The following is a 19868-nucleotide window of genomic DNA, read 5'->3' as shown; positions in this document are numbered from 1 at the left end:
CCAGGATCAAACAGCTAAGTGTTTGAGGTCAGATTTGAACCCAGGACCCTCCTATTTCCAAGCCTGGCTCTCTATCCACTGAACCACCTAGTTGCTCAATAACTTTTTTTTTTTAAACCTTTACCTTTTGTCTTAGAATTCATATTAAATATGGGTTCGAGGACAGAAAAATAGTAAGGGCTAGGCAATGGTGGTTAAGTGACTTGCCCAGGGTCACACAGCTAGAAAGTGTCTGAAGGTACATTTGAACCCAGAACCTGCCATCTCCAGGCCTGGGTCTCTTTCTACTGAACCACTTAGCTGCCCTCCGACCCCTCATTTTATTTTTTTAAGCCCTTACCTTCCATCTTAGGATCAATACTGTGCATTTGTTCCAAGGCAGAAGAATGGTAAGGGCTAAGCAATGGAGGTCAAGTGACTTGCACAGGGTCACACAGCTAAGAAGTGTCTGAGGTCAGATTTGAATCCAGGACCTCCCATCTCTGGGTCTGGCTCTCAATCCCCTGAGCCACCCAGCTGCCCCCTAACCCCTCATTTTAGAAGGAAGAAAATTGAGGCTTGAAGTTAAGTGATTTGCCCAAGATCATACTGATGGGATTTGAGCCAGGGCTAATGCTCTTTCTACTGGAAGTAGGGCTAACAAGTTGTGGGGTAAGGGAAAGGAGAAAGTAACTGTGGAAACCCTGAACCAGTGAGTAGTGGTCCCACAATGAAAGAATGCTTAGCAGGAAAACCCAAATGAAAGAAGGGGCTTCCATTGAGATATAATTCTCCCCTCAGAAGGAATTTCTGTTATAGGCTTCTTGGTAGCTATGATAGGGTGAGGAGAGTTTCCAGCCCTGAGAAAATGAGAGGACTGCTCCAGACAATAATGGCCAGACCCTCTGCTCTGGAAAAACCTCAGATCAATAATGACAAACATTTATTAAGCCCTGGCACTGGAATTGGGAAAATAAAAACCAAAATGAGCCTGCCTCTGGGAAATTTGGTAGAAATAGGGAGTCGATCCACCATGCACACAGTAAGTAAATACGTGGTAATTTGAGGAGGGAGAGAGCAGCAACAAGCAGGAGGATGGAGGAGATGGAGGCCTGAGGTGGTGGCACCTTGATGATCACTGGGCCTGTTAGGAAGCTTTGGTGAAAGGGGAAACCTGGCCAAGCATGGAGCAACAATGCTGCTGGGATCAGTGGCTAAATCTCTTGTTGCCGCCCTTCCCCAGATGGAGCATTGGGCAAAGGAATAGGGTTTAAGGGGAGGCTGTACAGAGGACATGTCGTACAAGTGAGCTGAGGTAAGGGGTGGTAGCAGCAGCAGCAGCAACAGCAGTATCCTTGTATAGCAGACAACCAGGCAGAGATTCAGTCTCATTGGCTGAGATGGAGCAAAGGGACCTCATGGTCCAAGTGAAAAAAAGCAGGAGCCATACAGATAATCCTCAGAAGGGTGGCTAGGAGGCATGGTGAATAGACTGTTGGGCCTGAGATCAGGAAGACCCAAATTCAAATCCAGCCTCAGACACTTAGCTATTCAACCCTGGGCAGGTCATTTAACCAGTTTGCCTCAGTTTCCTAATCTATAAAATGGGGATAATAACACCAATCTCCCAGGGTGGTTGTGAGGATTGTTAGCACAGTGTCTGGTACATAGCATGTGCTCTATAAATGTTATCTTATGATTATTATTGAGGCCTTAAGGCCTTAGTTTCAGGTGTTTCAGTGCTAATCTTGGGATCAGATCCATATTTGAATTGGAGTGAGGACACTCATTAGATATTGGATCATGGGCGAAATATGGCTCTCTAACCCCATTTCCTCTTCTATAATGTAAGGATCACAGTCTAATAGTATTTATATAGTCCTTTAAGATTTGCAAGTCACTAAAGCCCCTATCAGCTCTGACTTTCCCATGTTTTATAATCTCTCCTAACTTCACCCATTTGATTTATAAATTTCCCCTTCAAGCTGCAACACTATATTCTTTATTATTCTATATTACAAGTTAAATTCTAGGTCTAACCATGCCCTGTTCCAAGGTTTAAGTCCAACTTAAAAGTCTGTGATTCTCTGAAGGTATCTCTACAAGATTTAATCTCTGTTAAGAGATTTAAAAAAATGTTCAAAACAGCATATAAATTATCTCATTTAATCCTCAACAATCCTGACAAGTAGGTGCTATTATTATCCCCACCTTACAGAGGAGGAAACTGAGGCAGACAGCAGTTAAGTGACTTGCCTAGGGTCACACAGCTAGTTAAGTATCTGAGGCAGGATCTGAAGTCTACCTGACTCCAGACCTAGGCCTCATGCCCATTATGCTACCTACTTTGGTACTGTATAAATGTGAATTTTTATAAGTGACAACAGCAACAACTGCTTCCCTGCTGATCTTCAAATCTATCTTGTGAGAGATTGGAAAAGGAAACAGGGTCATAGATTTAGAACAGGAAAAGACCTCAAAGGTCATCTGGTCCAAATCCATCATTTTACAAAGAAGGAAAAAATGAGAGAGATGAAGTAATTTGCTTAAGGTCACACCGTTAGGAAGTAGTAGAGCTAAGATTTGAATTGTAGGACTTTCTTCTGCACCATATTCCATTCATTTAACAGGGAATTATTTCTAATAAAACAGCTTCTCTTCTTTTTTACACCTCTGGAGGACAGAGCAAAAAAACCTTTTCTTTTATAGAGGGCTCAAAATTCCAATCATCTCTTCATTGGCCACCAACCACTCTGGTTTCAACTCATAATCCTGTTTGGTTACCCCCATACTCCTATGCTGGGTACCTTCTAGTGCCCTCATTTCCTCTTCAGCTTTCTTTTGTGTACCATCTTCCCCAGTTAGATTGTAATCTCCCTGAGGACAGGAACTATTGCCTTTTATTTGTATCTCCCAGCATTTAGCATATTCTGACACACAGAAGGCATTATATATAGTACAGTGGATGCCTGGAGTCAGGAGGATCTGAGTTCAAATCCAGCCTCAGATACTTATTAGTTTCACAACCACGGGCAAGTCATTTTACCCTATTTGCCTCAGTTTCTTCATCTGTAAAATGAGCTGGAGGAGACAATGACAAACCACTTCCACATCTTTGCTAAGAAAACCCCAAATTGAGTCACAAAGAGTTGGACACAACTGAAATGCCTGAACAAGCAAAATCACATTTTGGGGGGAATTCAGGTAAAGGTCTTGGTATTACCAAGTGTGTAATTTAATAAAGATTAGAATTGCTAACAAGGTTCCACTTCATTTGTGGAAGAAAGTCAGATAAACTTTCCAGAAAAATCACAGAAGCTTGAATCAAAAAAGCTTGAGCAAAAATCTCATGTAAGTTCCCTTAGGTCTCTGTTGTCAAACCAATGGATATGTGTGCTAGAGGGGGCTGCTCCCCATCCCCTTTCCATACAAGCCTGAGGACATTTCTCACATGCTGGACCTCTCTGCCCAGCAGTCCAATGGGAGCCCTTCTTCCCTCCCCTGTCTGGAGTAACTTGTGGGGGGGGGCCCACATTTGGGGTGAGGGTGCAGTTGGGACACTCAGTCTCTAAAAGGTTCCCTATCACTGCCCTAGGTCCACAGAGACAACAGGTCACACTGGGGTCACACAGCATATTCTCTATCTGCCTCACATTGAATTAAATCCTAACCTACTGTAGTTCTAGCACAAGAAAATCAAAAGATAAATCCCAATTTCAAAGATTTTCATCCATTTCAGAAAAAGTGAACAGCCAAGGATTATGGGGGCAACAATTTGAAAATGGTCAGAGGAGGAACAGCTAAGTCTTAGAGAGCCAGGCTAGAAATGGAAGGTCCTCTAAATTCAGGACACTTCCCAACTAGGTGACCCCAGGCAAGTCACTTAACCTCATTTGTCTAGCCCTTACCATTCTTCTGGTTTTGAACCCAAGACAGAAGGTAAAGGCTTAAAAAGAAAAAAAAAAAGAGAGAGAGAGAAATATTCTGGGTTTAGCTACCTACTACCTTTGTGACTTTGAACAAACCTTGAGGAAACTTGGTTTCTTCAGCTGTAACATAAGGAGAGTTGGATTAAGCAATCTCTGAGGTTCCTTCCAGATCAAAATCCTATTAAATCAATGCTATTATTGCCCCCAGTTTTCAGATGAGGAAACTTGGGAATCAATGAGGTTCAACAACCTGTCCATCTAGGAAGTAAAGGAGAGGAGAACAGCTAATATCATAAACTTCCACTGCTTTCTCAGTTCAAATTAAAAAAAAAAATCTACCAGATTAATGGGAGGCCTGTGGAGAAAGACATCTCTCTACCTATTAGTGGACCGCTGGGTTATGCTGACCTGGATCCTCTCTAATTGCTGGGTAAATTAAAAGCCCTGAGAGGATAGAGGCCAAATGTGATTAGGCAATTAATAAAGGCAGGAAATGATGCTAAGCAAAAAAAAAGTCTGGACTGCCTCTGTTCCTCCTGCCAGCCCAGTTGCCACTTAGAGGGGCCAAAAATAGACTCAAGGATGGGGATTTTCTCCACAAAGTAGGGAGGTACCGGGAAGGGAATGAAGGTATTATGCTAGAGCCCCTTCTCTCCCTTCCCTTACCCCATCCCTTGTCTCCTCAAGCCCCAACATTAAAAGTTATCATTAAATAACACCACTATTTCAGAGATGGGCAAATTGTGGTCTCTGACCAAATCCACCTGCCACCCATTTTTGAACAGCCCTCAAGCTAAGAACAATGTTTACATTTTTAATACAAACCTTACTTAAAAATGTAAAAACCATTTTTAGCTCATAGACTGTACAAAACAGGCAGTGGGCCAGACCTGGCTCAAAGGCTATAATCAGCCAACTCCTGAACGATATGACTCCTCACAATTTACAGAGCATTTTTCTCTGGGATGAGTAGATATGTTTTATTTCTGTTGCTCATGGTCCCACATCTCCCAGAGCTTAGCAAGGGTTTGCAAGATACTAGACACTTAAATGGTTTTTGAATGAATGTCTTGAGAAGATTTGCACTCAAAGGATCTGATTTTGCGAATTACTAATGGGAAGATAAGCACATCATTTCCTCTCCTTTCACCTCAGTTTACTCCTCTGTAGAAATAAGTTGAAATAAATATCTCAAAAGATTCCTTCTGCCTCTAAATCTCCTAATGACAACTATATTCATATTTTCATGGTGCTTTATGATTACAAAGTGCTTGCCAAAAAAAATACTGACAAGCAAATATTATTAAGGCCATTTTACAGAGCAGGGAAACTGAAGCTCAGTGATATGAAGGAATATGCCTGCAACCATCGTTCAACAGGGCTGTTTCTCCTGCAGTCCAGTTTGTAACAAAGGAATAACTGGACTTGGTGTTAGGGAGTCCTGAATTCAAGTCTTACCTTTGATTTGAACTCAGGTGTTCCTGACTCCAGGCTCAGTTCTCTGACCCACCAAATAAAATAAAACTTTACAATTATTGAATGGCTTTCGTTATAGCTATTGATCAAAATTTTGGCTTTGTCCGGTATGACCTCGGACAATTACTCTCGGAGTCTTTCCTCTTGTGTAAAATGAAGGATTTGGACCAGATGAACTCTAAAGTCCTTTCCAGCTCTACATGGATCTCATATTGAATAAAAGACTAATCTCAGAGAGGAAAAGAAGGTGTTTCTCCTCTCCTAGTTTTTTCTAAAGTTCCAAACGTTAAGACGCTAGAAAACCACTCCAGTAGGAGCCGCTGCACAAAAATGTCCCTTCTCACTTGCCATAATCCTCTTTTCACTACACCCCTGACCCCTGACCCCGAGAAGCCACCGCCAGAAGGAAAGATGGCGGCGGCGGCGTGGTTGGAAAACGGGTATCTGTGGCAGGCCTTCCGCAGGGTTCCAGGATGGAAAAGTCCCTGTCCTAAGACCTGGGCCCACCGCCGTCAGCTCTCCTCACGCCCTCCCCAGCCTTCGGCCTCGGTCATCCGAACTGCCTTCCTTCACTTCTTCCGGGATCGTCATGGCCATCAGCTAGTGCCCTCTGCCTCCGTAATGCCTCGCAGCGATCCTGGCCTGCTCTTCGTCAATGCGGGAATGAACCAGGTGGGGGCGGGGCTTGAGCGAAAAGCTGGAGGAAGCTGAGGGGGTGTGGCCTCCCTTTGGCGGGGAACGAGAAATTGTAGACCCAAAGGGAATTGGCGGCGGGACCTAAAGAGTTTGGGGGTGGGGCATATCCGAGCTCGGTCGGGGTTTTTATAAAGGGGTTTGTGGTCCCTGCTCCGGGAATTTTGCCTTAAGGAAATTTGTGTACCGTTTCCTGGAGTTGAAATGACTCACGTGAGTAGGGACGCGGAAATGGGGAGACATTTGGGGAAATCCAAGTCCCTAGTTTCTTCTAGTAAGGATGAAATGGTGTTGTGAATGGAATATTGGTCGGGGAAACAGGTGTTCAGATCCAGAAAGCAAATCACTTAGCCTCTCTCAATCTCCGTTCCCTTATCTGTAAAGTGGGGATAACACTAGCACCTACTCAGAATTATTGTGAATTTCCAATGAGTTAGCTTTTTTCAAGTAGTAGTGGTAGTAGTAGTATATAGGAAGCAGTTGGTGGCTCAGTGGATTAATTACCTTTTTTTTATTTTTTAAACCCTTACCTTCTGTCTTACAGTCAATACTGTGTATTGATTCCAAAGCAGAAGAGTGGTAAGGGCTAGGCAATGGGGGTTAAGTGACTTGCCCAGGGTCACACAGCTAGGAAGTGTCTGAGGACCCATTGAACCTAGGACCTTCTGTCTCTAGGCCTGGCTCTCAATCCACTGAGCCACCCAGCTGCCCCATATTTATTATCTTTTTAAAAGCTTTTTTTTTTTTAAACCTCGCCAAAGGGCCTGTCTTAGGACCAAATCTACACTGTCTTTACTCTCGTCTCTTTGGTACTATACCTGTATTTTCTAGTCACAGAATCAGTTATCCAGTATTTATTAAGCACCTACTATATGCTAGGCATTGTACTAGACCCTGGGGATACAAATACAAAAGACTTCCTTCAAGCAGTTTATATTCTGTACAGATGTATATTTCCAGTCTTTTCTGAGCTTCAGTACTGTGTCACCAATTACCTATAGAATATTTCAAACTGGACATCACAGAAACATTTCAAACTCAATATGTCTAAAACAACTCATTTTCTTCCATCCATAAGCTCTCCCTTTTTTCCAAACATATCACTATCCCAGTTTCCAGGGTTTGTAATCTTGCCATTCTTTTTTTTTTAATCCTTTCCTTCTGCCTTAGAATTGTATGTATTAGTTCTAAGGCATAAGAGTGGTAAGGGTAAGGCAGTTGGGATTATATGATTTGCTCAGGGTTACACATCCAGGAAGTATCTGGGATTAGAGTTGAACCTAGAACCTCCCATCTCCAGGTTTGGCTTTCTATTCATAATTGAGCCACCTACCCGCCCCTTACTGTTATTCTTGATTCCTCACTTCCTTATCCTTTACATCCAGTCAGTGGCCAAATCTCCACATCTCTTCCGACCACTTCTCTCTACTTATAGATCTTCTATCACCTCTCACCTAGATTACTGAAACAACTGCAGTCCTACACACACACACACACACACACACACACACACACACACACACACAGAGGGAACCACTAGAATTAACTGTAAAGTGATTTTCTTTATGCACAGGTCTGACCATGTCACTACCCTAAATAGTAAGTTCTTTCCTCTTTGAGATAAACTCTTTAGCTTTTAAAGCCTTTTGTAACCCTTATCTTTCCCCCTTCTCACACTCTTTGAGCCATATTGGCCTCTCTATTCCTCCCCCATGGTATGCCATCTTTGCCCTGGTGATCCCCCTGGGACCTCCAATGCACTCCTCCTTCACCTTTACCTCAAAGAAGTCCTTTCTTCCTTTGAGACACAGCTTAAGTAACACCTTCTACATTATGTAGGATGTATATATAAGTTACTTGCGAGTAAAGATTATTTCATTCTTCAAAAGGATTCTTTTAGGCTTTTCTTTTTCTTTTTTTCCCCCCAATTCAAGGGATATGAGGAGAGGGAAATGTGCTTATTGATTGACGAAAATCAAGAAGTTTAACAGTCCCAAATGAGAGAGAGAGAGAAAGAGAGAGAGCGCACTATTCCTTCAAAGCTACTCACATAAAGATTATTTGTAATTGTCAAAAAAACTGTATGCAAACTAAATGGACAACAATGGTTAAAAAAAAAGATTCTTTTATATTTGCATCCCCAGTACTTGGCAGACAGTAGGTGCTTAATAAATGCATGCTGATTGATTAATTGATTCTCTAGGTTAGTAGAATGTTAGAACTGGAAAGAACCTTAAAGATCAGATAGTTAATTGTCCTCATTTTAGAGATCACACCTAGCTCTCAGATTGCCCACTATTTTTTCCCTACTCAGTAAAAATCTGTGTCCTAGTCATTCTGAGCTCACCTTCCACCTTTCCTATACTTGGCCAGTAACATGGAAACATGACATAATAGAACATGTGCTAAGCTAGGATCAAAGTCTAACTTAAAGTCCTGACTTGACCTCTTAGCTGATACATGTATATCTTTAGACAAGTCATTAAAGCTGTTCAGGCCTTAGTGGCTTGAGTGGTAACATGGAATGCTTGCACTGTCTACCTCCCCAGGTTGTGAAGACTAGAAAAGATTATGTGCATAACCATAAAGTGTGAGTTATTAATTGTGGGATCCATTTCCATGTACTCTCATCCCAGTTCAAACCAATCTTCTTGGGCACAGTGGACCCTCGAAGTGAGATGGCCCGGTTCCGACGAGTAGCCAACAGCCAGAAGTGTGTTCGGACAGGAGGGCGACATAATGACCTGGAGGATGTAGGCCGAGACCTTTCCCACCATACCTTCTTTGAGATGCTTGGCAACTGGGCATTTGGAGGTGAATACTTTAAGGTGAGTTAACCAAGGACCCTTTAATCAGGAAAGAGAAGAGGTAAGACTTAGCAAAGAAAGGTGTTATTAGTCAGTGGATGGATCTTTCTTTCTTCCATCCTTCATGTATCCATTCACCCTTGTATAGACTCCTGAACCAGACACCAGGCAGAAAGAGAAGATGTGCTAGTGTTCTACATACTTATATAAATATCTCTTATTGGATTGTGAGTTTATGAACATTGGTGCAGTGCTTTGCACATGAGAGATGTTTGACAAATACCTACTGAACAAAGGGTACAAACTCAAAGCATTATATGAGTCCAGAAAAGTAAGGTGATCTCTGAGAGCTTGAATGTCTCAGAAGAACCTCCTAGGGAAAGTATGACTTCAGCTGGACTCTGAAGGAAGGCTTAAACTTATGGAAGCCAAAAGCAGGAGGGAGGACATCTCAAGAAGACAGGCTGCCTTAAGGCAAAGTTTAGAAATAAGAACACATATGGTGAGTTCAAGGAGATTTATTCATATAAATTCTGAAGAGTTAGGTTATATAGGATTACAGAAGGACAATGACATCTTTCCATAATACTCATCATTCCTTACTCAGGAAGAGGCCTGCAGCATGGCCTGGGAGCTGCTGACCCACATCTATGAAATTCCTCAGGACAGACTATGGGTAACTTATTTTGGTGGTAATCCTCCTGAGGGGCTGGCCCCAGACTACGAGAGCAGGGATATCTGGCTCAGCTTGGGGTAAGCATGGTTTTGAAGGGTTATTAAAAAATATGAAGCTAAGCCTTTGGGAAAGCTGCCAATTTGCATCCTGTATTTTTGGTTCTTTGGGGGAAAAAGAAAAGAGGAGGAGTACAGATCTCCAGCACTTAACTACAGCCAAAATTAAGAATAAGCAAGGTAGGCATTTTACCTAGGGCACAATACACATTTGGGAAGGTAGGAGTGAAGGACATTTTAAAATATTCCATTGTGTAAACAGCCACATTTATAACATCAGAAAATTTTGTTCTTTGTGCACCCAGATATTTATATTGTGGTGAGTCAAGTTGCATGTGTTACTGTGAAGCCTCCAAAGAATAATTCTAGAGGAAACATTTTCAAACTTGACCTCAGGTCCACAGATGCCTTGCCCAGATGTTGTCTTAGACCATCACAGAGGACTCTAAGGCTGAAGCTAAAAGGCCATAGTTGTCAAGTTTACAGATTCATGCTATTTACAGAATGGAGAGGATTCCTCCAGATTTTCCTGTAGATTGCCTAATCCTATCAACACTCAGCCAGTTTTTTTTCCCCACACTTAACTAGGGTACCTTCTTCCCGGGTGCTTTCCTTTGGACCATCAGAAAATTTCTGGGAGATGGGAGAGATAGGACCTTGTGGACCCTGTACTGAAATCCACTATGACCTATCAGGAGGAGTGGGTCCTCCCCAACTGGTAGAGCTCTGGAATCTGGTCTTCATGCAGTATAACAGGTAACAGGGTAACATAGTATCATGGAAATTGTGCTGACTTGGCATTAAGTAACCTGGATTCTGGTCCCATTGATTAGTTCTGTGAATATGGACAAGACAGACTAGATCAAGGTTTCTCAAGCTTTGGGCTTGAAATAGATTGATGGATGCTACAATTGTTATTCTGGGAGTCCAAGAATCTAAATGGTCCCATTAACAACAGGATAAAGGAGAGAGTTAAGATAAATTTTAGTGGAAATTAATCCTAATTCCATGCCAAAATTTTGCCATGTGGAATAAGTATTTTTTTTGGTTTGATGTATAATTCATTACAGATATTTACACATCATTCCCACTTCCAATTAAATAGAAGTAACAATAACAGTGACCTCACCTGAAAGTACATGTAGCAGTTTACATCTGTAGAAGTCTTCCCCATTTCTTTCTTTTTTTAAGTTTATTTTATTTAATTGATTAATTTAGAGCATTTTTCCAGGATAACAAAAATCGTGTTCTTTTCCTCCTCTCCCCCAAACCCCTCCCATATCCGATGCACAATTCTACTCCCCCATTTCTTTCTAACTAAAAAATAAAACTAAAAAAACAACTAAAAAATAAAAATATAAAAATAAAAAATAAAATCTATTGTTTATGCCTTCCACCCCTACCTTATTGGGGGGGAAAGAAAAACAAATTGCTTGTAACAAATATATAAAATAAACAAAACGAATACCCACAATGGCTGTATACCAAAATATACATATCTCATTCCACACCCTAAATCCTAAATCATGTAGAGAGGTCCTCTGGAGTTCCCAACAGTCACTATATTGCTCATTGTTCTAGTGACTTTCAAAGTTGTTTTTACAGTGTTGTTGTCAGTGTATAAATTGTTCTCCTGCTTCTGCTTATTTCATTCTTCATCAGTTTATAAAAGTCCTTGAAAGTGTTAATTTTTATAACATTGATATTATAATACAAATTGTTCTTCTGGGTCTGGTTTAATACTAGGAAACCATAAAATAATTAACATATTAGCAATACAATCCACACAAATTATATTATTATATCATTAGATGCAGAAACAGTTTTTTATAAGATATATGCCATTTCTTTTAAAGCACTAGCAAGTATAGAAATAAATGGACCTTTCCTTAAAATGATATATAATATATATCTAAAACCAAGAGCTACCATTTTTTATCACATAAACTGAATCCTTTCCAATAAATACAGGGGTGAAACAAAGAAGTCACCACTTATATTTGACATATTAGAAATACTGACTATAGCAATATGACAAGAAAAAAATTGGAGAAATAACCATAAGAAAAGAAGAAATAAAATTATCCCTGTTCACAGATAATATGATAATGTACTTAAAGAACTCAGAATGGTCATCTAAAAGATTAACTGAAACAATAACTTCATCATAATTGAAGAATATAAAATAAATCCATAAAAATCAGCAGTATGTCTATAAAATACCAATAGAATCCAGTAGAAATTCCATTTAAAATTTCTTCAAAGTATATAAAATACTTGGAAGTCTACCTTTCAAGTATTTTCAATAATGTTACTTAATATTAATAAGAAAAGACTACTGTCAGTATTGACATTTTCTCATTGAGCCTTTTTAGGCTTACCTTTTACCTTTACTCAAAGGTAAGCAGTTTTAAAATTATTACATTAGCTGATTTCTAAGATCCTGGCTAGCTGTGCAGCTACATGAGTGAAGGGTATACAGAAGCAGAGGTCAACCCTGAGCACCTGCCTGGGAAAGGAATTCTGCATTCTAAGGGGAGGAGCAAAACCCGAACAAAAAGGCTAATAATACCTCCACTGGTGGTTGGTCATGGTTGATGGCCATGACTACTGGGCAGTGGCCTGGGGGCAGGTTGTTCAGGTCCCTAACCCTGTTGCCACCACTCTTCCTCCTTTCCCTAGTAATTCTACCTCATACTTAGAATCCTAAAGCAGAGTCATCACTGAGGGAATCGTGGTGCTCAGAAACTCTTTGTAACTAACCTACTGTCATCAGGGAGGCAGATGGAAGCTTGCAGCTCCTGCCCCATCGGCATGTGGACACTGGCATGGGCCTGGAAAGGCTGGTGGCTGTGTTGCAGAACAAACGTTCTACCTATGACACAGACCTCTTCTCCCCGCTGCTTACAGCTATCCAGCAGGTAACACACACACGCATATCTCTCTCTAAGCTGGCCCCCTTGGACCCAAGGCAAAAACCATTCTGCTGCTTACCTGCTGTGACTCAGGCCAGTCCTTTTTCCTCCCTGGGTCTCAGTTTCCTCACCTGTGAAATGAAGTATTTGGAGTAGGTGATCTCCTAAGAAAGACCTGTTCCACCTCTCCATCTTATGCATGTTGTAGAGGGAAGAACACTAGATCGAGAGTCAAATGACCTGGGTTTGAATTGCAGCTGGGCCACTTACTACTAGAGCAAGTCATTTCCCTTTTCCAGGCCTCAGTTTCTATTTCTATTAAATGAGCAGGTTGAGCTAGTTGATCTCTCAAGTGCTTTGCCATTCAAAACCCTGAGATTCTGTGGCCAGTGTCCACCCTGTAAACTCTTGAAGACAAGAAATGTGTCTAGTGAGAGCTAGAAGGACCTCAGAGGCCATCAAGGCACATCCCCTCCCACTTTACAGATGAAGAAGCCCAAACCCAGAGAAATTAAGTGACTTGTCCAAGATCACACAGCTAATAAAAATCAGAGGGAGGATAATATGAACCCAAGACCTGGGACTTCTTTGTAGTGCAGCAGGCACTTTGGTGAATATTTGTCTATTATCTGAGACCCCGATTTCCTGCTTCCTAGCCTGACCAGGCTGGATGTGGTCATCTGCTGCTATGACTACCTGGGGAGAGCTCATGTCAGCCCATCCCTCTCTCCAGCTTTCCCTTTCACCTCCCCATCCCTCCCACCCTTCAACACTCACACATTCACAGGGTGAGATTTTAAAGGGGCCTGAGGGGAGGCAAGGGCAAGTCTCTGAGAGGTTGCTGCAGTTCATCTCTTCTCACTCCCTCAGGGCTGCAGGGCACCCCCATACCAGGGCCAGGTGGGTAAGGCAGATGGGGGACACACAGACATGGCGTACCGAGTGGTGGCCGACCACATCCGCACCCTGAGTATCTGCATGGCTGATGGGGTTTATCCCGGCATGTCTGGAGCCTCGTGAGTCTGGGAGGGCCCCCAGGGGACTGGCTACAGGGTGGGGAAGGGGGAGACACTGCACTGAGAATTGTCTCAGTGCAGAATGCAGAGAAGAGATGTTTTCATTTCTGGATCTGTGTCCTCCACTCCCAGACTAGTTCTCCGACAGATCCTTCGTCGAGCCATTCGTTTCTCCTCAGAGGTGCTCCAGGCACCTCCGGGCTTTCTAAGCAGCCTGGTGCCCATCGTTGTGGAGACACTGGTAAGAACAGAGATTCTCCCCAGCCCACCTCAGCCCTGAGAAGATCTGGACGATACCTGAATTTGGGGTGTTTGGGACTCTTCACTCCTCATTCTCCTTGTCATTAGGTCTGAGAATGATGTGAACTGCTTATGCTGGAACCCAAGGATAACTTAGGGGAAATTCTTAGCCTTGTTAGGAAAGCCCTCACCTAATAACTTCATGGTAATAGTAACAATAACAATAGAGAAAGCTAGCAGTTACAAAGCATTTTAGAGTTTACAGAGCACTGTGCAAATCTTATCTCATTCTCACAACCACTTTAAGAGGTAGAAGCTATCATCCCATTTTACAGGTGAGAAAACTGAGGCAGGCTAAGGTTAAATGACTTGCCCAGAGTCCTATAGTTGGTAAGTGTCAGGGTCTGAACTTGGGTCTTCTTGCCCCCAGGCCCAGTGCTCCAGCTACTCCACCACCTAGGTCCTTGGGGAATAGTGGGTGACTACTCTTTGAGGATGTTGTAAAGGGGCTTCTTGTTTGATCATCACAATCCACTTTGGGAGTAGAACCCATATTTTGTCTTGGCCCATGATCATTATATACTGATATTGTCTCTTGGCCCCAAAGCATCCAAGTGTCCTTGCTCTCTCTTTCCCCACTCTGTCCCCACTTGGGCCCTATCCTGTCTCCCTTCCCTCAAGCCAATCTCAAGACGAAGAAAGGAGTGGAAAAGTGTGTGGGAGAGGGGTGGTGACTGAGTGGGCACCCTGATCCTGTTTTTTTATGGCCCCCTTCTAAATTGTAAGCTCTTGGAAGGCAAGCACTGTCTTTCACATGGGCAATAAGAATCCATTTACAAAAGGAGGTGGCATAAAGTGTCCCTGAACCCAGGAAGGGCTAAGTATGCCCCACTTTCCTGTCTTAGCCTTTCTTCATCCCCTCTCCAGGGAGATGCCTACCCAGAGCTGCAGAAGAACACCACCCAGGTACGGGATTCTGGTGGCATGGAACAGCATAGGCTGTGAGGAAGGAGGAGCTTGGCCTGAAGCACAGCAGGGCAGGAGGGCCCTCTGTCCTTGCCTAACCTGGCCTGTCTCACCCCTTTGCTCTCATTCTTCTCCTCACCTCTCCAAGATTACCAGCCTGGTGGCAGAGGAAGAGACTGCCTTCCTCTCTTCCCTAGAGCGAGGCCGCCGTGTCATCGATCGGACCCTGCAGCAGCTGGGCCCCTCTCACCTGTTCCCAGGTAAATGGGCTTCTTGAGGAATAGTGCCAGGTGAGGGGTAGAGAGTGGTCTCAGAAGCCTCATCCCATTGCCCGCCCTCCCTCCCCTCTGCCTTGTTTTCTCTCCCCGTGCACTCCAACCCCTTCTGCAGGAAGGAAGCCCTCTGCCCTCCCTCCACCAGTCATTGCTGTTCTTTCTGCCTCATGGGCCCCCCACTTTTTGAAGAGCCAGAGTAGGGCTTCTCTGGAGCAAGCCTCAGAGCCTAGTATTTGGTCTGAGGCAGCACCATGCCAAGGCCTAGAAGTCAGTCTGTGGAATTAGAAAAGAAGCCTTTCTTCACTGTTTTTACCCAGCCCCTTCTTTTCCTTCCCTTTCTCCTCTCCCACCTTCAGCGTTCTCTGCCCCTTTTTCCTTTAAGCTGAAGTAGCCTGGTCCTTGTCTGGGAACCTGGGGCTGCCTCTGGATCTGGTGGGGCTGATGCTGGAGGAGAAGGGTGTGCAGCTGGACTCAGCTGGTCTGGAGCAACTGGCCCAGGAGGAGGCCCAGGTAACGGGACAAGTCAGGAAAGGCCAGAGCAATCGTTGAGTGCCGACGTGTCTGGATCACCTCTTCAGAGGCTCTCTTAGTTCACTATGGCAGGGGGCTTCCACCCATCAGGGCTGTGGCCATTGGGAGGATCAGAGGAGACCTGGCCCCCACCCTCCAGGAGCTCCTGCCCCCCTGGGGGCAGACAGACCTTATCTATGTGCAAGCGCTGGCCAGAGGGAACTAAGAAAGGATGCGTGGTGCCCAGTGTGCTTGAGCAGGGGGGTGAGCAGCAGGATCATTTCTCACTGATGCTCTCCCTTCTGGAGGTGGAGGGGGCGGGGGAGGTTGATGCTTACACACCTGAGCTCGCTGAGCTCGCTTCATCGTTGGGACTGAATCAAGGAGTCCTTCCAAACCTCCAGCAGTCACTTAAACCACCCCATCCGTGGAGGAGCTCCCTGCATGCCTTATTGTCCCCTCTGCCTCCTCTACCTCCCCTGCCAGCGACGGAGCCAAGCCCAGCAGGCCAAGCCAGCAAAGAAAGCGGAGCTGCGCCTGGACATCCATGCTCTGAGCCAGTTGCAGAGGCAGGGGGTCCCCCCGACCGATGACTCCTCCAAGTATAACTACTCATTGCTGCCTAACGGCTCTTATGGTAAGAGAAGGCTGAGGGAGCTGGAGCTCTGGCACAGTGTCTGCCTCACAAGCCACTAGGGTGGGAGCCGGCCTGATGAATGGTGCCCAGAGCAGGCCGCCAGGTGTCGCTGTGGCCTCGGCGCCCCTCTCTAACCATTTGGCCCAGCAGCAGAATAGAAGGGCTGCTGATCTCTTAGGACCTAAAACAGAGAAATACCTTAGACACCTTCCAGTCATGCACTCTGGTGTAACCCATGGCCCCCTTCTCAGAATAATTGTTTTAAAAGCATAAAGTAAAACATAGGATTAAAAAAGAAACCAATTATAGTAGAGTACAGTGATCAAAAAAATTGTTTTAAAGTTCACAGGCAAGGGGGCAGCTGGGTAGCTTAGTGGATTGAGAGCCAGGCCTAGAGATGAAAAGTCCTATTTCTATTCTCAGATATTTCCCAGCGGTGTGACCCTGGGCAAGTCACTTGACCCCCATTGCCTAGCCCTTACCACTCTTCTCCCTTGGAACTCATACACGGTATTGATTCTAAGATGGAAGGTAAGGGTTTAGGGAAAAAAAAGTTCACAAACCCTGATCTAGTCCAATTCCCACATGAATCAGCAGCTTTCCACATGCCCAACGTCCAGCCTGACTGACCTCCCTTCTCCCAGCACTGACCCTATACTCCTCTTACCCTCCTGCAGAATTTGGAGCCTGTGAAGCTGAGATAATACAGTTGTATACGCTGGATGGGGCGGCCACGGACTCAGTGGGGGAAGGTCAACGTTGTGGCCTTCTTCTGGACAAGACCAACTTCTATGCTGAGCAAGGAGGCCAAGCTTGTGACCGGGGCTATCTGATATGCAAGGGGCAACAAGTGAGTCAGACTATTCCCCCACCAGCTTAGCCCCTTTACTCTCCTTCAGCACATGACAGCCGTGCTTTATCACACTCTTCTCTCTCCTCAGAGCTCCTATAGCTTGAGCTTCCACTTTTCTTAAGATACTTAGCATACTTGCTTGGCTCGGTGATGACTTATATCCATCTTCTCCTTCCTACCAACTGTAGGCTCTGTGAGAGCAGAAACAAGCTTATTCATCTTTGTGGCCCCCTACAGTGCCTTGACCTCACTGACTATTTATTGACTAGCTGGTGGGTGATCTCCCAGCACCAGCCAGTTGTCCCTCTGCGTACAACTGTCTCTTTCATCCCCCCAGAATCCCAGAGGGGATCAGCCGGGTAATTCAGTGGGAGCTACTATTCGAGTCCTAGGCCTGTGAGGGGAGGAGAGGGGGTGTGGAGAACACTAAAGCAAAGATCAATACTTTTGTCTCTCTGCCTTTCCTCCAGGATGTGCTATTCCCAGTCATTGGGGCTCAGATTTATGGGGGTTTCATTCTTCATGAGGTGATAGCCCTGGAGACCTTGAAGGTGGGAGACCAGGTCCAACTGCATGTGGATGAGGTAAGGCTCTCCTGCCCCCAGAGCATCACTGCACTTCTCTGGGCCTTCTGGAATAGACTAGGAAAAGAAGGGAGGGAAGAGGCCTGGGGCTTCCCTGATGTGAACCACGCCACACCTGCCTCCCCGCTCACCCTTTCCACAGGACCCTAGATAACCCTGCGTCCCAGGAAAGCATGAGGATTCTTGTGTTGTAGGAATGGCGTCTGGGCTGCATGAAGAAACACACGGCCACCCATTTGCTGAGCTGGGCACTGCGGCAGGAGCTGGGCCCAAACACACAGCAGTGTGGTTCCCACCTGAGCCCCGAGAGACTTCGCTTTGATGTGGCCACCCTGGTAGGCAGGAAAAATGGAGGGAGGGCTAATAAAGGACACAAGTGAAGAAGGGCAGGAGCGAATGGGAACACACCCATATGAGTACAACCTCAAGCTGGGAGAACAATGTCACACAAGGATCACTTAAAAGAATTGGAGATGTTTGGCTGGGAGGAGAAAAGACTCAGGGAGGAACACAGCAGCCATCTTCCAAAGGGCCATTAAGGGAATCCTGGGTAAACTTACTCTCCTGGGTCTCAGAGGACAGGGAGATAGATGTAGTTGGTGGCAGTTTCAGAGAAGCTGACTTGAACTTGAATCAAGAGCAAACTGCCTGACATTGAAAGCTATTCAAAGGGAAAACTCCATGCCACCAGAGGTCATGGGCTCTTTGGGTTTGGAGATCTCCAAGCAAAGGCTGGAAAGTTGCCTTTGGGGATATTCCTAGAGGGTGTTCCTCATCAGGGCCTCTTCCTACTTTAATTATGTGACACGGGAAGAGTTGGGAAGATTGGTGACATTGTGTGCCTGGATGTGTGTGGTGTGTGACCCAGATCTGGTACTCAGAAAAACCCGAGTTCCATCCCCACTCTCAGCTCCTGGTTAGTTAGTTGTATGACTATGACATGACTATGAATATGACAAATGATGGGACAGTCCCATCTCTAAAATGAGCCTGATAGACTAAATGGTTTCTAAGATCCCGTCTAGGTCTGACAGGCTCATATCCCATGAGTTCTACATGGAGGAGGTATTAGGCCTAATTGGGTGAGGGTGAAAGAGCATCTGTCCTTTCCATCTATATAATATGCCCATTTCTGCCATCTCAGAGATTGCTGCCCTTTAAACTAGAATGCACTTCTCTCTGCCCACATATGTCCCTTCCTTCTTTCTGTGTCTGGCTCAAAACCCACTCCTTCAGGAGTACTTCTCTGGGGAACCCTCAGATATCTCAGACTTCCCCTAAACTTAGTATACCTTAGCATTTATGTTTGGTTTATCCCTGCATGTGTTGTCACGTAGTGTTATAGATGCTGTCTAGGTAAATTCCCTCACTTTATAGATTTTTTTTTTAAACCCTCACCTTCCATCTTAGAGTCAACACTGTGTATTGGCTCCAAGGCAGAAGAGTGGTAAGGGCTAGGCAAAGGGGGTCAAGTGACTTGCCCAGGGTCACACAGCTGGGAAGTATCTGAGGCCAGATTTGAACCTAGGACCTCCCGTCTCTAGGCCTGGCTCTCAATCCACTGAGCCACCTAGCTGCCCCCTACTTTGTAGATTATAAGCTTTCTAAGGGCAGAAATCTGGTCCTTTATCTCTTTAGATCCTCTCATAATAAAGGGGTTCAGCTTTTTCTAAACAGATCTCTTCCGTGATTCACTGGTTTTGAGAACCACCAGATCCACCAGTCTTAGAGCCACCCACCATAAATGTTCATTTCTGAAGAAATAAGTCCCAGGGAGTCATTCCTCCCTGTATTTCTGTAGGCTCCATTGACATCTGAGCAGCTTCAGGCAGTGGAGGAGACCATCCGAGTGGCTGTAGGGCAGGACAAGCCTGTGTACATGGCTGAGGTGGCTCTGGAGCTAACCACCCAAATTCCAGGCTTGCGCTCACTTGATGAGGTAAGGGAGAGGAAGAACAGCAAGGCTTTGGCTCAAGAACTCCCTCAAGGTGAGGGTCTTTAATGTGTCTCCTTCCCCTGCCACAGGTCTACCCTGACCCTGTGCGGGTGGTGTCCGTCGGGGTACCTGTAGCCATTGCCCTGGCCCCCACCTCCCAGGCCGCACTGCAGACATCTGTAGAACTGTGCTGTGGCACGTAAGTCACCCATTCTCACTGCCCCAGGCCAGGTGCCCATGTGCTTGTCAACCCCTCAACCTCTGTTTCCTCACATTCCTCTGGGGGTCATGGGCTTAGGATTCTAGAATGCCTATCCTCC

General features: G+C 44.9%; 1 protein-coding gene across 4 annotated transcripts in view; it reads left to right on the top strand.

The window, feature by feature from the left end:
* AARS2 (alanyl-tRNA synthetase 2, mitochondrial) overlaps nt 1-19868 on the top strand; it is an 89164-nt gene that overhangs the window by 65259 nt on the left and 4037 nt on the right. For 2 of the 4 annotated variants that reach the window (XM_056818325.1, XM_056818326.1), the window contains 15 exons: nt 8714-8905; nt 9492-9637; nt 10205-10372; nt 12393-12537; nt 13402-13547; nt 13680-13788; nt 14715-14753; nt 14902-15013; nt 15411-15538; nt 16025-16175; nt 16853-17025; nt 17499-17612; nt 17807-17947; nt 19414-19551; nt 19638-19747. In XM_056818325.1, coding sequence (XP_056674303.1) covers nt 8714-8905; nt 9492-9637; nt 10205-10372; nt 12393-12537; nt 13402-13547; nt 13680-13788; nt 14715-14753; nt 14902-15013; nt 15411-15538; nt 16025-16175; nt 16853-17025; nt 17499-17612; nt 17807-17947; nt 19414-19551; nt 19638-19747 — 2012 coding nt within the window. Of the gene's footprint in view, nt 1-4989; nt 6057-6148; nt 6291-8713; nt 8906-9491; nt 9638-10204; nt 10373-12392; nt 12538-13401; nt 13548-13679; nt 13789-14714; nt 14754-14901; nt 15014-15410; nt 15539-16024; nt 16176-16852; nt 17026-17498; nt 17613-17806; nt 17948-19413; nt 19552-19637; nt 19748-19868 lie in introns of those variants that run through there. The other 2 variants (XM_016431091.2, XM_016431092.2) reach the window with 2 other exon arrangements.

Source organism: Monodelphis domestica, chromosome 2 (genome assembly GCF_027887165.1).
Source record: "Monodelphis domestica isolate mMonDom1 chromosome 2, mMonDom1.pri, whole genome shotgun sequence".
NCBI classification, from domain to species: domain Eukaryota; kingdom Metazoa; phylum Chordata; class Mammalia; order Didelphimorphia; family Didelphidae; genus Monodelphis; species Monodelphis domestica.
The sequence above is the reverse complement of the archived record's forward strand: the minus strand, read 5'-3'. Positions and strand labels throughout refer to the sequence as shown.